At 35.3% G+C, this 16424-nt stretch overlaps 1 protein-coding gene across 5 annotated transcripts in view; it reads left to right on the forward strand.

Moving 5' to 3' along the window:
• The window catches only part of Rbpj (recombination signal binding protein for immunoglobulin kappa J region), a 216603-nt gene that overhangs the window by 181305 nt on the left and 18874 nt on the right, over nucleotides 1–16424 (forward strand). For all 5 annotated transcript variants that reach the window (XM_071614203.1, XM_071614202.1, XM_027938958.3 and 2 more), the window contains 2 exons: nucleotides 6144–6239; nucleotides 13022–13187. In XM_071614203.1, coding sequence (XP_071470304.1) covers nucleotides 6144–6239; nucleotides 13022–13187 — 262 coding nt within the window. The remainder of the gene's footprint in view (nucleotides 1–6143; nucleotides 6240–13021; nucleotides 13188–16424) is intronic.

A 16424-nucleotide genomic window follows, 5' to 3' on the forward strand; every position in this document is an offset into this window, starting at 1 on the left:
GTACATAAACTGTATGATTCCATTATCATAGAATTCTAGAAAGTACAAACTATTCTATAATGGCAGAAAACAGGTCACTGGTTTTCTGGACTGGAGAGAGGCAGGAGAAGAGATTAAAAAGAAGCAGAACAACTTTGGGAAATTGTGAATATCCTTGTGTTCATTGAGGCATTGGTGTATACACAAATATGAAAACTTAGCACATTGTACACTTTAAGTACATTTTACTCTATTTCAGTTAAATCTCAATAAAGCTGTTTAAAATTTTAGTAATTTTTATACTTTAAAAATACTTTGGCTGGGGTTGTGGCTCAGTGGTAGAATGCTTGCCTGGCACATGTGAGGCACTCAGTTCAATCCTCAGTGCCACATAAAAATAAATAAACAAAATAAAGGTATTTACTTCTATCATGGAATTGGAATGAAATTTGCAGGCATCCCTAGGAACAAGACCTCCTGTTTGTCTTTAGACACCAGTAGATGCAAACTCTTAATGAAGCCACACTAATCTTTCCTTAATATTGCAAAGGTCCCAGGACTTTGTTGACTATTGGTACTATCCCTAAATTATCAATTTCACAACTAACCTTTTAGGAAGCCATAATTCTCAGTAAGCTTCCTTGGGGGAAAAACAAGGAGGTTTGGATCAGATCAAATAGTTCAGAAAATACAGCATATAAATATCCCCTTCTTGAAAATTTACCTAAGATTCCGAATAGTCCTGCTGTGAAAGAATTGGTTTAACTTTGTTTCATCTAGTTTTGGTAAAACTTCAGTGGGCACACTCCACCATAACTATGGTGAAGCTCAATTCTAGAAGCATTGTCTGAGATGATGTAAAAGATGAAACTGCCAGAATCTGACAAAATGGGGTAGTTCCTTATGGGATTTTGCCAGGAGGAAGGAAGGAGTTGGTGTGCACATGTGTAAATTTGAATTCCTTTTGGCAGCATTCTGAAGTACAAGATTAAAGAGGCCAGCTGATATTTCTGAGATCTCAACTTCCCTGAAGTCCAGTTTTGAGAAGAGTTTTGTAAAAATGTATTGAAAATGTCAACCATGTATAGATTTTAAAATTTAGGATGTCATTATTTATTCTGTTTTACAACTTTCCTTTCACTTTTTTATTTTCTCCAAGGATCAAAAATGTTTTTTATAAAGAACCATATACAGGAGTCCTCTCTTGTCTTTAGGGTATAAGTTCTAAAACTCCCAGTGGATGCCTCAAACTGAGGATAGTAGCAAATCCTATATATATTTCTTCATATATATATTGGGCTTCTGTAACCTTATGTCAGAAACTGTAAGCTTATAAATCACAAATTCTACTTCTCATAGTTCTGGAGTCTGTGAAGCCCAAGATCAGGTGTGAAAAGATTTGATATGTGGTGGAGGGCATGTGTGGAGGGCATGTGTGCATGTGTGGACATATATATATAAATATATATATATATATATATATATATATATATATATATATATATATACACACACACACACACATACACACACACACACACACACACACACATACCTGTGATAAAGTTCAATTTATAAATTGGGCACAGTAAGAGATTAACAATCGTAACTAGAACAATTATAATAATATACTGTAATAAAGATTATGTAAATTTGGTCTGTCTCTTTAAAGAGTCAGATAAGTCAGTTTATGGTGAAATCACAGAAAGTCATGTGACTCTACTTTGTGTACAACCAGAGACATGAAAAATTGTGCTCTGTATGTGTAATATGAATTTAATTGCTTTCTGCTACATATATTACAAAGTAGAATACATTAAAAAAAAGAAAACAGTACATAGAGGGAGGCTACTGCAATTCTACTAATAAGCATTCTTTAGGTCCTGCATTGTGTTTTTTCTAATACTAAAATTACCCCCACTTTGTTTTAAAAAGACATTGAATGATGTGACATCTTATTGTTGGAATATTTTTGAGTAGTCCTCAAAAGGATGACAGCACCCCATTCTACCTCTGCCCCAATATTGGACGATATCTGGTGACATTTTTGGATGTCAGAACACAAGGCAGGGTGCTACTACTGGATAGAAACTACAGAAGCTGCTAAACATTTTGTAATATGCTGGATAGTCCCTAGTAGCAAAGAATTACTTTGTACAGTATGTCAACAGTGCTGAGCTAGAAACCCTACTCAACTTGGATGAAAAGTATGTGGGCCATCATTCCATGGGCCTTGCTGTTAGTGTTTTTATGGAGTATACCATCCTTTTAAATGGCTTCTTAAAGAACAAAAAGTAAATTACCAAGCTCTTAATTGACAGTGAACATAATTCTTAATATTTAATATTCCATTAATCACAAATAGTCACTTCCAGTGCTGGAAACTAGCACAATATAGTAGATTCTCAATAAATCTTCAGTGGGAAGATGGAGAGGTGCGCAGCTTTCCTGATGTACTTTCAGAACTTGTGTTTTTCAAGTTGGATAAGATGCCTGATCATCACCCTAATCCCAATTCCAGGTATGTTCTCCAAGCTTTCGTGGAAGTCCGTCCCCACTCTACGTACCCTCATACCCTTGTGTAGTTATTAACAAGAGGTTGAAGCACCTTTTCTAAGGAAATAATGGCAATAGTTGGAGTACACTGACACTTCTATATGTCATTGTGTAGGAGCTAACTTTAAGTTTTTTCCCCCACAGTAACTCGCTTTACTTCACAAGGGAGAAAATGCTGGGGTAGTAAATGACAGTTAAGATTCAGACATGTCATGTTTCATAGCAAATCTGTGCTCTTAACTACTACAAAACTTTTTTTTCCTCACTGTGGTAGGCGTTGTGCTGTACCACCAAGCCATACCCAGCCCTCTTCTTTGTTATCCTTATTTTGTTAGTGGGTTTGGGGATCAAACCCAGGACTTCATGCACACTAGGAATTAACCCCCACCCCCCATTCCCCTAGCCTTTTAAAAACTTGTTTCCCAGACTGACCTCCAAATTGGGTTTTCCTGCCTCAGCCTTCAGAGTAGCTGGCATTACAAGGCATGCACCCCCATAACCAATAAAACTTTTTTGTTAATATAATTTTGTTCTCAAGAGCCAAAATGCCTAGGTTTGAATTCTGGATCTTCAGTATTATTATAGGAGAGTTATTTAACACGTCCCCATTTCTGAAGTATGCATAGTGTGTCACCCTTGAGGTTGTTGGCTTCTGTTAGTACAGAAGTTTTAATTCTTGATGATTATAATTAATATCTTTATAGAAAGAATTTGTGACTGCCTCGAATATTATATGGGTCTTGCCCTTAAAGACTTTGTAGTCTATTTGGGAAGACAAGAAAAGTAAACATGAAAACTGATAAACATATAATCAGGTAATTGTTAAATGATTAATAGATAGTATAAATGCAAATAGATATAGTTTGGGAAATTCATTTGCACTTAAAGATTTTTCTTTTTAACTAAATAACAATTTCTTTTAAGTTTTATTGCCAGCAACTTTTGTGCCAATTTTATAAGGTTATTGGCTTTCTCCAGACTGTGCTTTTTTTTTTTTTAAATACACACTGAACTCTCTGGTTTACTGTCTCCAAACCCTTATCATTGTCATCCTGTCTAATACCCAGCAGGCTCACTGGAGTGTTAGTGGGAGTTGGCACCATTGTTTTTGGATTCCAACATTAGCTGCTCCTTTAATATTGATCGTCAGTGGTTTACCTGTCCATTGTCAGCTTCCTTTTCCATTCCCTAGTGGGTGTTTCCAAATATTTATGCCTCTTTTCTTACCCATTAGATATCATAATATCCTTTCATTTTACAAGTAAAATACTTGTAGCCAGCAACACACCTTATTTCCTTTCCTAGCTGGCATCACTTAGGTTCTTGTTACTAATACCTCACCTTTTGATTGCTCCCCTCTCTTGAAGTTGGGCCCTTCTACAGCATCAGATACCAGTCTCAGTTCTATCTCCTACCAGTTCTGTCTCCTCTTTCTCCCTTTTATTTTATTTTATTTTATTTTTTTTGAGAAGCTAGGGATTGAATTTAGGGCCTTCCTTGCACGTGTTAGGCAAATGTTCTATGCTGAGCTGACTTTTCCCCTACTACATCCTATTATCTTCTTAGTGTGACAGCCTTTTTTACATGTTTGTCTCATCTCTGTCTTCTAGTCCTTTCTCTAGTATTAACTAACAGGAAATCAATTACGTATCTAAAAATCTGCAGGATCTCTCATTGCCTTTACTTGATTAAAAATCCAAATTCCACAGCACGTTTTTTTATAATAGATTCAGATAAAATTGAGTTATGATCTTGTCCCAATTCACAAAGGGGTAGATTGTTTAATGTTTTATGTTTTTCTCTAGTTTTCTTACAATTTTATTACCTTCTACAATTTTTGTCATCATTTGATAAGAAATGATTTGAATGATATTTATACTTGGTATTTAAGTTTATAAACGTCCAGTTTTGAGGGCCTTTCATAATTTGACTATCCATTTCATAAGCTTTATTCACTGCTATAGCTTAAATCATAATCATCCTGAATTTATTTCAGTTCCTATTACTTAGTCATTGCAAAACTTTGGGAAAGACAGTCCAGGTAGTATTAACAACACATTTTGGTAAATTATGAGAATTACATGAAATACTGCTAAGTTCTTAGTTAAGGGACTGCACATAATAAATACTCAAGAAACATTTGCTACTGCATTTCCTTGTTGTGGTTGTATTATTCCTCAGCTGGAATCCCACTGGACCCAGTGTGCAAGGTTGTTTGTGCCTGGACTACACTACTCCAAGTCCGGGAATGGAATGCCTTCTTTTCTTCTCCTCCCACTTCCTGTGTCTACTTTTCCTTTAGAGTTCTGCTAATTTTTACCTGACACATAGTTTTCTATCATGCACCCTCTCCTTTACATGCACATCTGTTTATTGTGGCGCATTTTATACATAACTGTTTTAATCATTATATTCCATTACCATTTTGACCTTGAGTTCCCTTTTAGTGTACAGAATAATTCTTAATTTATTTATATTCTGGTATTATTTGCTGTGCCTTATAACTAACAAGTTGTTTGTTTTCAGTCAGTAAATTTAAATGCTATCATAGGATATATCATTTGATCCAAACAGCCATGCTATGTTAGGTAGATGGTGTTAGAGCTCCAGTTTTCAAAGAGGAAACAGGCTGGGTGAGATTAAATGAATTTTTCCCAGGCCACTTCTTGTGTAAGTGCTATAAAACTAGAATTCCTCACATTTAATAACTCATTATGTAGATGTTCTCTTGTGTTTTACATTTGTCCTCCTTTACAATCTAAATAGAATAGCATTTAAATTTGGTGAAAGTATTTCTTGGTGATATCTTTGAAATAATCTTGGCTTTTGTTTGGTGATGTGTAAAACACTTCAAGAATTGGGATTTGTTGATTCATAATTGGTATGATTTAATCTCTGTAGAGCTTACTTCTTTATAATATTTGGTAAGATAATTGGGTGAGTAAATGTATTTAAGACATTGAACTTTTAATAGAACATATGCTTAATAAATGTGTAGTCAGAATAGCTTGTACTTGAAGGACTTAATATTGTAGTTTTTCAGAATTAATCCAGTTTTTCATTTGAATTAGGCTTCATTAAATTTTATACATTTAGCAATATCCTTCTCATAATTATATATTTGCATGCAAATGATAAGCTTTTCTTAGTCCTTACATGGGATTGTCTTTTTAGGGTCATATAATAATAAATGTGAATGACTTAATGTTTTATATGGCTTTTATATTCAATGAAAACCATTGATTTTAACAGTTGGAGGAGGAAAGGTGGGGATGGAGCAAGATTATAAATTATTTAAATCCACTTTACCAGTGTAAATGTTGGTTTTAGTTATTCTAGAAGTTGTAACTGAGGTTTGTTCCACATGATAAATACCAAAGAATGGAGAAGTTTCTTCTTTTAAAAAACAAAGTTTAGAGTTGAATAGGAATAATATGTACTGTTCTTCAAGTTTCATTCACAGATTTTTCTATATTGTTTCTGTCTTTAAGTTTGCTTGTTTAAAAAGTATCACAAGCAACCCTCTTGTTACAAAGCAAAGTAAAAAAAGAATATTTTATCAAAATTTAATAAAAATGTAATAGTAGTAACTTGTAATTTGATTTTAGGGAAGCCATGCGAAATTATTTGAAAGAGAGAGGAGATCAAACAGTACTTATTCTTCATGCAAAAGTTGCACAGAAGTCATATGGAAATGAAAAAAGGTAAGATTTACCTTTTTTCCTCCCTGGTAGGTAGTTAATTGTAGTTATCATAAATTTATAAATGATGATTAATATTCATGTCTGAGGATGGTTTCTATTATTGGGTTTTTTGCTTAGTACCAAGAGAGGGGAAAAGGATTTATCTCTTGAAGGGGAAAACCAAAGCAACGTGGCATACTGAAGCCAGGAGAATTTAATGAAGATCATCTGGCTAACTCTCTGATTTTACAAAATGAAGTAATCCACAAGTTTTCTTTTTGACTGTTTCCTAAGTGTTTCAATGATATATTAGCTGATTCACAAAGAAGCTTTCTTTTTGGTGGAAAAAAATGTAGTTTATTTATGAACAAATGTAACTCCCAAAGTACCATTTTAAACGAAGAAGGCTAAACCAACTCCTGATCCTAAAACTGGCCGAGCTTAGTTTGTTGAGCAATGGAGGCATTGTAAAGAGCTCCAGGCCCTCTCCCGTGGTTGTTCTAGTTGTTGTTGAGTAACTGCCCTTGCATGCCATGGAGGTGTTATGCCTGTAGTCTCAGCTGTTCAGGAGGTTGAAGCAGGAGGATCACTTGTGCCCCAGAGTTTAGAGGTAGCCTGGGCAAAATAGCAAAACTCCTGTCTCAAAAAAAAAAAAAAAAAATGGGGAGGGGGGTTGGGATATTGTCAGTGATGGACAACTTGCCTAACAAGCCCAAGGCCCTGGGTTCCATCTCCAGTACTGTAAAATCAAAAAGAAACTTCAGAAATTATCTATAAAGTTGATTAGCCAAAACTAAATTAAAGCAAAGTTATCTTTAACAGAATTTTCACAATATTATGAATTTCAATATTTTTGTGTTTAATTTTGGACTTTAAGATTTTGTCCCATCCTCTAAGCAAGTGCTCTACCCAGGAGCTATATCCTCATGTCCAAAATAATCATTATTTATGATGCAGTTGTTTTGTGGGGTAAGAGGTATGGGGGAGGGAATCCAGGGCCCTCAGACTTGTAAGCATGTGCCCCAGCACCAAGCTATACCCATTTTAGTTTTTTCACTTAATTCCTAAGTTTTTTTTCAATAGTCTCTTGAATCTTAAAGATTTTTTTGGATTTGCTTCCAAGGCACCAAAGTGAGATGGGAGAAAGAATGAAGATGCAGATTTGGGACTTGGGTTAAAAGGAATGAGTGAGTCTGGCACAGTGGCACACACCTGTAATCCCTGCAGCTCAGGAGGCTGAAGCAGAGGATCACTAATTCAAAGCCAGCCTCAGCAATTTAGTGAGGCCCTAAGCAACTCAGCACGGCCCTGTCATTAAAAAGGGCTGGGATGTAGCTCAATGGTTAAGAACCCCTGGATTCAATCCTTGGTACACCACCCCACCCCACCCCACCCCACTCCACCCCACTCCACATATATTACCTTGCAATAGAGGGGGAAAAACCCACTAAATTTACCTGATGTTTTAAAAGTGTACTAGTAAAGAACTATTAATGCTAGGCAACTGGCAACTCTGTTGAGGCTTCTTTTGAGGATTAGGTCTGACTGGTCCTTAACTCACTGCTTGCTCTCTTGCTCATCCAGGTTCAGGTTCGTTTTTGGTGTTTATTTTTGTATTTTGTTTTGTTTTGGTACTGGGGATTGAACCCAGGGGCACTTTGTAGTATAATTGAGTTACATGGCCAGCTCTTCCCCTCACCCCCTTTTGAAACAGGGTCTTACAAATAAGTTGCTTAAGGCCTTGGTAAATTGCTGAGGCTGGCCTTGAACTTTTGTAATCCTCTTGCCTTGGCGCCTAGCCCATTCAGGTTCAGGTCTTTTTGAGGAGTTGCTGAGGCATAGGCATGAGCACAGTCTGTTTGGTCATGGCTCTTTGGCATGTAAAATAACTCCAGTGAGTGATACTACAAATATTTGGACAGGAATTTTTATTTGAAATTTTAAAATTGAATGGGGAGGAAGGAGGAAAGAGTAAAAGGTGGAGAACATGAACTGAAATCCAATTCTGTGTATGTACGGATTTATCACAATGAACCCAACTACTGTTCATAACTATAATGCTCTAATAAAATGTTCTTAAAAATTATTCTTGATATTAGCTTTTATGCCTAATAACTAATACGTATTGACATAGCACATCCATTATCCTGTTTGTGTTAGTAGTTGGTTTTAATTTTTCAGTAAAGAATGTCTTACCAAGTCAAAAATAAAACTTTTTAAAACATTGTTTTGCTGGGCATAGTGGTGTGTGCTGTAATCCCAGCAGTTCCAGAGGCTGAAGCAGGAGGATTGCAAGTTCAAGGCCAGCCTCAGCAATTTAGGGAGGCAATAAGCCACTTCGTGAGACCCTATCTCAAAATTTAAAAAATTCTTTAAGGGCTGGTGGTATGGCTCAGTTGTTAAGTGCCTTTGGGTTCAATCCCTGGTACCAAAAAAACAAAACAAGACATTGTTTTCTCAAGAGGAAATATTAATATGCCATTTGACATATTAACGTTCAACTTTATTCTGAGGTAATTAGCAATAGTGAGGCTGTTGAGACAATTAAGAATAAAGCTTTCTAGACAGATTGTGATTCTGAAATAATAATAGGAAATGCATTGATTGGAGTAACTGATATGTAAAAAGGTTCTGAATGTGGCCCTTGGAACTGAATAACCATCAAAGTTTAATGATTCAGCAAAGGTAGTCAAAAGATATAAATGACAGGAGTTTGGATTTTTGTCTGCCCAAACTTCTTGTACACATTGGACTGAATTTAAAAACCACCTTTGATTCTGTGAGGTGTTTCCCAGATCTCTTCTTGAGATTTGAGGAAAAACTTGTTGAATCATTCTCTGATTATTTGAATTATGAAGTTAAAATATAAAATGTGTATATCGCCACCAAGTGGCAGAGAAAAGCATTGTTATAGTTGTTTAGAATTATTAGGAAAGATGAGAAGAGAAAGGCAACATTGTTTCATTGAATCTTTATAGCAGCTATTAAACTCAAGCTAACTCCTTACTGGTTAAACTCCTCACTGAGTGTTTAGTTCATATTGACCAATTGTCCATTTTTTAAAAAAATAATTAATTTCACACATTATCATAGAGATTTATTTAATTTTTTCTCCTGTCAGTTATATGGCCTTTTGGTTTCATCCCTATTCCCTTTAATTTATTTGTCTGTATTCCTTTTTTGGTGTATGTGTGTACACCTCCCCCGCTCCCCACACACACACTCTATTTTTTTGTACTGAAGATTGAAGCCAGAGGAGGCACTTTAACACTAGCTATATTCCCAACCTTTTTTATATTTTTTGAGACAGGGTCTCACCAAGTTGCTTATTAGGGCTTCAATAAGTTGATGAGGCTGACCTCAAACTAGCAATCATTCTGCCTCAGCTTTCCTAGTCTCTGAAATTATAGGTGTGTGCCACCGTGCCCAGTTATGTTTTTAAATTGACTGCTGTATTACTACTGAAGTTTATGGAAGTGAAAATTTGATTCATTCACTAATTTTTGTTGTTGTTGTTGTTGTTTGTTTGTTTTTGTTTTTTAGGGGAAGTGGCAATATTGGGATACTTAGGAAATGATTTTTACCAGCTCACAATAGAAATCTTCTCAATGTTAAGATTATATTCAATTTGCTGTTTTCTTATCACAGCTTTTCTGAAAAGGGATTGATATATAAACAAGGTCATCTCATAGGCCATTAAAGAGTTTTCATTTTTTTCTTAGATTTATTAGATGATTGGAAAGCCGGGTATTGAGCATTGATCCCAGGGGTGCTTAACCACTAAGCCACATCCCCAAGCCCTTTTTATTTTCATTTTGAGATAGGGGCTCACTAAGTTGCTTAGGCCCTTGCTCAGTTGCTGGGACTGGCCTTGAACATGCAATCCTCCTACCTCAGCCCGCCCACCCCACCCCTAAGTCACTGGGATCATAATCCTGCATCACTGTGCCTAGCAGGAGGTTTTTTGTCGTTGTTGTTTGTTTTATCTATTTGCCTAATTCATATCTTGTTATTTTCATGCATTTTGACACAGCACTCCTGAGAAAAATAAGACTACTCCTTCTTTTATTGTTTTAGCCCTCTCTGTTTTTCAGATATGAAATAAAAATACGTTTTGAGATGACTCTTTGAGATTTGACTGCTACATTTGCTATACTATCTTAAAGTTCAGCTCTTCAAGTTTTATAGCTGGTGTGCCAATTTACTAAGGAGTCTTAATATTAGTGTTTAATAAAATACTTGAAAGTTTCCAAAATTGATGCCTTGTCAGCCTCCTCAGAGCATACTAGCCTAGTATCTGGATTTGTGCCATGGTAAGCATTGGGTGACTCCCAGCATTAGAAGCCAGAACAATCCCTGATGTGGACTTAATCTGAACCTACTCCAAAACTAGCTCAGTTAATCTAGGCATTCCTCCAAACTTAGAGTGACCTGAAACTGGACACACTACCAAAGCTGTGACCTTTATATTCATGCCTTCAGTGTGTATAGAGAAAGGTACTCTTCTTTTGGTTTAGATAAATATGAGAAGCCTACAGAGGCTTCCCTCCTTACTCCATTTGATTTCTAGAGCCCACTTGGTCTATCATTACCCCTGGCTTCATCTCCTATTGATCCCCCTTTTCTCCATCCAGCTGCTTTTCTGTTTCCCCACTGTCAATCCTTGTTCCTACTTCAGAGCCTTTTGCACTTGCTCCCCATTCAGTGGAAATGCACTGTTCTCAAACATCCCCATGATTTTAGATTGTGATGTAAGGTCAAGTCCTTAAATGTGATTCACATTTCACGTATTTCCAGTACTCTATCCCTGCTTCCCCCGCCCCGATACTTATAACCAACTAACAGAGTATACATGTTATTTTAATCCTTTTTATTGTGTCTCTCTTATTAGAGTATACTTTCCACGAGGACAGGAATTTTATCTGATTATTTTGCTTGTTTGATTTTTACCACTAATTTCCCAGTGTCTGGTATACATTGAAGATGTTATAAATAATTTGAAGAAATAATGAATATTAAATAAACTGAGCTTACTTTTTATAAATTACTTCTGAAGTAGTTTTGATAGTGTTGAAAAAAGTGGCCATCCTGAATTTTGAGTCAGTTCTTTGGATATTGTAGTAGATTCTCAGGGGGAAGCAAACCAGAAGTTATACTTCTTACCTGTAGGACGTCCAAAGTCACATCCAGCCTGCTAGTGTCTGTGCACACAGCATTTGTATGCATGAATACAGGTGCATAACAGTTTTTTACGTTTAAGTCTGCCCACTTTTGGTCCGTGGAGTGTAAATAAGTGTAAATTGCTTGCCAAATTTTAAAATAGGAATTTCATACAAAATTTGATTTCAGATGTCTATCAAACAGAAGGTGTGACAAATACCAGGCCCACATATCCTTAATTCATCAATGCATGAGTTTATATTCACACAGTTGGCCACTCGCTATTGTTTTCTTACAATTAGAGCCACACACCAGTAGCTGAGTATCATTGCATTTTAAGCTCTTATTTTCTTACAGTAGAATTAACAGAGTTAAGAAACATTTCTCCTATACTCATAACTATCCAAAAAGTAGGAATTACTGTGAGGACTGTTTTTGTTTGTTTGTTTTTTAGAAAGAAGAAGAAACCTATTTATTTGGATAATTAAAGGATAGTTTCTACTGGTTTATTGTACACTTGGTTCATTCAGTTATATTACCTGGCCCCTTCTGAGTTTTCAGGCCTGTGGGAAAAACATGACATAAATGTTTTAATGTATGTACGTGTCAGCAAGTATAATTGAGCAAAAGTGAACTGCACCTACATAAGGACTGGATTCATAGCCTGAGCTATATAAAATATGGGGTTTGAACTAGGCTTTGAAGCAGTTTTTTTTTTAATTGACAGAGAGATTATAAGGAAGGTCTTCTAGGTAGGAAGAATTTGTGAGGGTGGTTTTGGGCTACTAGAGAAGCAAACCTGCTACTAGTCTCTGAGTTGGAAGAAAGGAGTATATTATTCCTTTTGTATGTACTATTTCTTAGTTATTTACAGTGCACAAGATGTTCCAGGTGTAAGATACATAGAACACAAACAACACTGCTTTCACAGAGCTCTCATGCAGTGATCCATTTTGCTTTCAATCTTTAATTACTTAGTTTTATTAATATTTTAAATATTTATACTTGAAGCGTTGTTCTAAATGCTATTTCCCAGGTGAATTAGCAAATAAAGTTAAATGTAATATATATAGAAATAATAGTATTAATTATCTTTGTGGGGGGACGTACTGCAGATTGAACTCAGGGTCACTCAACCCCTTAGCCACATCCCCAGCCCTTTTTTGTATTTTATTTAGAGACAGGGTCTCACTGAGTTGCTTAGTGCCTCAGCCTCCTGAGCCATTGGGATTACAGACATGCGCCACTGCGTCTGGCTAATTCTATTAGTTTGAGTAGACCTCAATTAGTAATCACAGATTCTATGATGGGATGTCAGGTTTTGTATATTTATTTGATTTGTTGAAATCAAGTAGTTTAAATTTTAAGCTATATGAAAAGTTTTCTGCTCTAAGAAGTATATAGAATAACCAAATGGATGACTTCAGTATTTTAACCTGAACAGATATGGAAGTTTTTATTTCTATCCTATGGACATGATTATTTGCATAACAAAAGGCTTCACTGAAATTTTTCATTAGGGGATTCACTCAGCACCATTTCAATGTGGTTTTCGTTTCATTTGTTCAGGAAAAGGAAATGTCTTGAATCTAATTACTTTGTGTTTTGAGGGTTTTTTTCCCCCCTCCCCAATTATTCTTTAGGTTTTTTTGTCCTCCTCCTTGTGTATATCTTATGGGCAGTGGATGGAAGAAAAAAAAAGAACAAATGGAACGCGATGGTTGTTCTGAGCAAGAGTCTCAACCATGTGCATTTATTGGAATAGGCAATAGTGACCAAGAAATGCAGCAGCTGAACTTGGAAGGAAAGGTAAGTCAAGGCAGTTGGTTCCCTGTAAAAGTGGCACCAGTATGTAGTTTCCATATTCGTTTTTGTGCAAGTGATTTTTTTAATGGCTGTTAGTGACAAATTTATTGTATATATAAATCAGAACCAGAAATATTCCTCTCACATATCTGTAGTCTCAGCTGTTGACATCTAAAGGTGATAGGCAGAAAATTTCTGCAACTAGCTAGCAGTTTTAGGATGCTGCAAGTCAGATATCCTTTGTCAGATATCCTTATCTTCTGTCAGGAATGTTTGTTATCAATGAAAATGCATCATCAGTAATGTTTTACTCTCTTAATCTTTTTTAAATACTACTTCTTAGCAGTGATACAGGCAAATTCTTGGTGGGGAAACTTTTATCTGGATCATAAAGATTATACTTCACCTAACAGCAATGCAGAGCAGAGCTGTGCTATAGACAAGAAGACAAGCGTTAGCACTAGTCAAACTTTTAGAGGTTTTTCTTCAAACAAGTTTTCAAGGGAAATAAATTTATCCACTAGGTTTACTAATTGTATTTTGTGTTTTTAGAAAGTAGGAACTACTTAGTGCCTAAGTACTGATAAATAATTATTTAGTCATTTAGAATTTATTATTATTTTCCCTTAATATTAAAATTCAGAAAATGGTTTTGATCTCAATGATTATGTGAATGTTTTTCAGTGCATAGAGGCCATTTCCTTGTTTAGTACATCTTTTTTGAACATCTTGGTTTTGCTGTGTTGTATTTGGCACTAGGGATTGAGGCTGGAGGATGATATGGAAGATATAAGCTAGGGAATTTGTATTCTCAAATTTAGTTTTAGTCATTTTACAGAAAGTGAGTACTAAAGCAAGCCACTTTCAAATCTACTTTGTTTGTTTCATTGTAGTTATTATTGATCAGGTTTCTTCATAACATTATTATGGATTTTCAGTTAGTTTGGGAACATCAGAGCTTCTGCTTACCAGTGTGTATAATTTTTTAAATTCAGCTTCATTACTCATTTTATCCAATTCCAGCTTCAGTAATTTTATCTTTCATGGAGGTAATACCAAACAAACCAGCCAATAGCATCACTGACTACCTTTCCCAGCATCATGGTATAGTACCACCATGTTTAAATCCTATACCCTTAAGTACTGCATCAGTGTGAAGATCTTCTTAATATCCTCTATTATATCTTTTCAAATCTTCTGTCATTACACCTTTTCCCAAGACCTGCACATTAGCAGAAAAGAACATCTGGGAGCTGAGCATTTAACTAGCTTTTAAAACACCTGCTATTAGAGTAGTACAGTGTCTGTATGCCAAATATATTTAATTCATGTTAAGTTTAATTTTAATGGAAAATGCTATTAGAGAAGTATGTATAAAGTAGTACTAGGTTACAGTCAGTAGAAAGTACTCCAGGCAGAAAGAGCAACATACTCATGGGCTTGGAGCAGAAGGGTGTAAGAATATGGTTTATCCCAGGTGGACAAAGACTTACTGAGTAGAGGAGATTTGTTACAGCGTAGTTCTTATTTTTAAAAAATCACATATTCCATATTCTTGATAGCATTATTTTGTTTCTATAATCCAATTATTTTGCTTTTTTTTTTCTTGCATTAGATCTGCTATTTTTCATTTCAGGGCAGTGTTTTATTTATTAGCGATCTTGTCTTCAAAGAGTCGGTTTTAAGTTAAACAATGTTTATTATTTCTGGAAAGATTACTATATGCCATTTATGCTCTGGAATCCCACTAGCTAATATAATTTAACCTTTTAGTATGTCAGAGCACTTGTAATTTAGTTTTTGTTTGCTTATTTTCTTGGAGTCTTAATATTTTTTGCGAGTCAGTGACTTTCTCCTTTTTTCTCATGGAATGTGAATAGTATGTGGTCAGTTGCCTTTGATTTTTTTTTAAATTATTTGTTTATAAAGTTATCTCAGGTATGATTTTTGCTGACTCATTTACTGTAATTAAGACTATATGTTTTTTTCTTTCCAAGGAGATACATATGTGTGCTTTTTCCTTAAATGTTTCCCAATCTATTTATACTAGATTTCATTATTTTTCTCTTTCCTGATACAGATCATATCCATTAAGGTTAACACTCAAAATTAAATGATCTTAACCTTTTTAAGCTTTCCCATTGGAATACAATTCCCTTTATCTAGATAAACATTTTCATTTTTATGCTTCTTGTTACCATTTGCTTTAGTGCATTGGTACCCATTTTAATAAACCTCATCTTGTGTTGCAGAATTTCATTGTTTGGGCTTAATTTGACCTTTAGTGCGATCATTTTTAAAAGTGTGGTGAACCCATGGACATAGTAGCTACATGTGTCATCTTCTGAGAGTCTAGCGTGAAAAGAGCTAGGTGACTGAAAAGTACTGTTTTTATTCTTTGTTTACTGTTATTAGTGTTGTTGTATTTTGCCTCCTGCAGAGCAGTTTCCCAAAAATTTTACCCAACTTTTGAATGTATAAAAACTTGAGTATGGAGTATTCAAAGTGGCATTTAAATTTTCTTTTGTAGCTTTCACTATTGAGAAATAGAAATTACTGCAGTATTGTTAAGTATTATTAATGCTGCCTATTAGTAAAACTGCAGACAAAAAAAGCCTGGAACTCATAGGCTATTTCCTAAATGAGTGGCGTTTGCCCTGCTTTTTCAAAGGAACACACAACAGAGGTAGTTGAGGCACTTTTTAATCATAATCTTGGGTTTTTAAAAAAATATATATTTTAGAGTATCATTTTACCCTATCAGGAAAAGTATGTCAGTAATTTATGTACCTCCTCAGGGCTCAAGGGAATAGGAAAGGTGTTAGAGCTTTTAAATATAATTGAAGTAGCAGTATTTTGAAGTATCCTTGCTGTTTTTGAAAGTGCTGAAAACTTTGTTTTCAGCTTCCTGTATATTGTTCAGTTTCCATATCACTGTGGGAAGTTCATCTCCAGCTCCAGAAGCATCGTGTGGGTACCTGACTTGAACTGGTTCCACTTTCATGGTTGGGATCCGAATTCTTGGTATTTGAGCTAAACATGGCTTGTCCTTGTTGAGTGCTGGTTTAAGGAAGAGTCACACCTCTTGCTAGAGCTCGTTATATGCCGCCACGGTTTTTGTATTTTATTGACTTCATAAGGAAGATTTTGTATTTTCTGTTCAGAGATCAATTTTGATAATTTTTACAGTTGACCTGTGGGCTGCCCATTGGAATGATTTCATTTAAATCTGATCAAACC

This window comes from Marmota flaviventris, chromosome 7 (assembly GCF_047511675.1).
Source record: "Marmota flaviventris isolate mMarFla1 chromosome 7, mMarFla1.hap1, whole genome shotgun sequence".
Classification (NCBI taxonomy): Eukaryota; Metazoa; Chordata; class Mammalia; order Rodentia; family Sciuridae; genus Marmota; species Marmota flaviventris.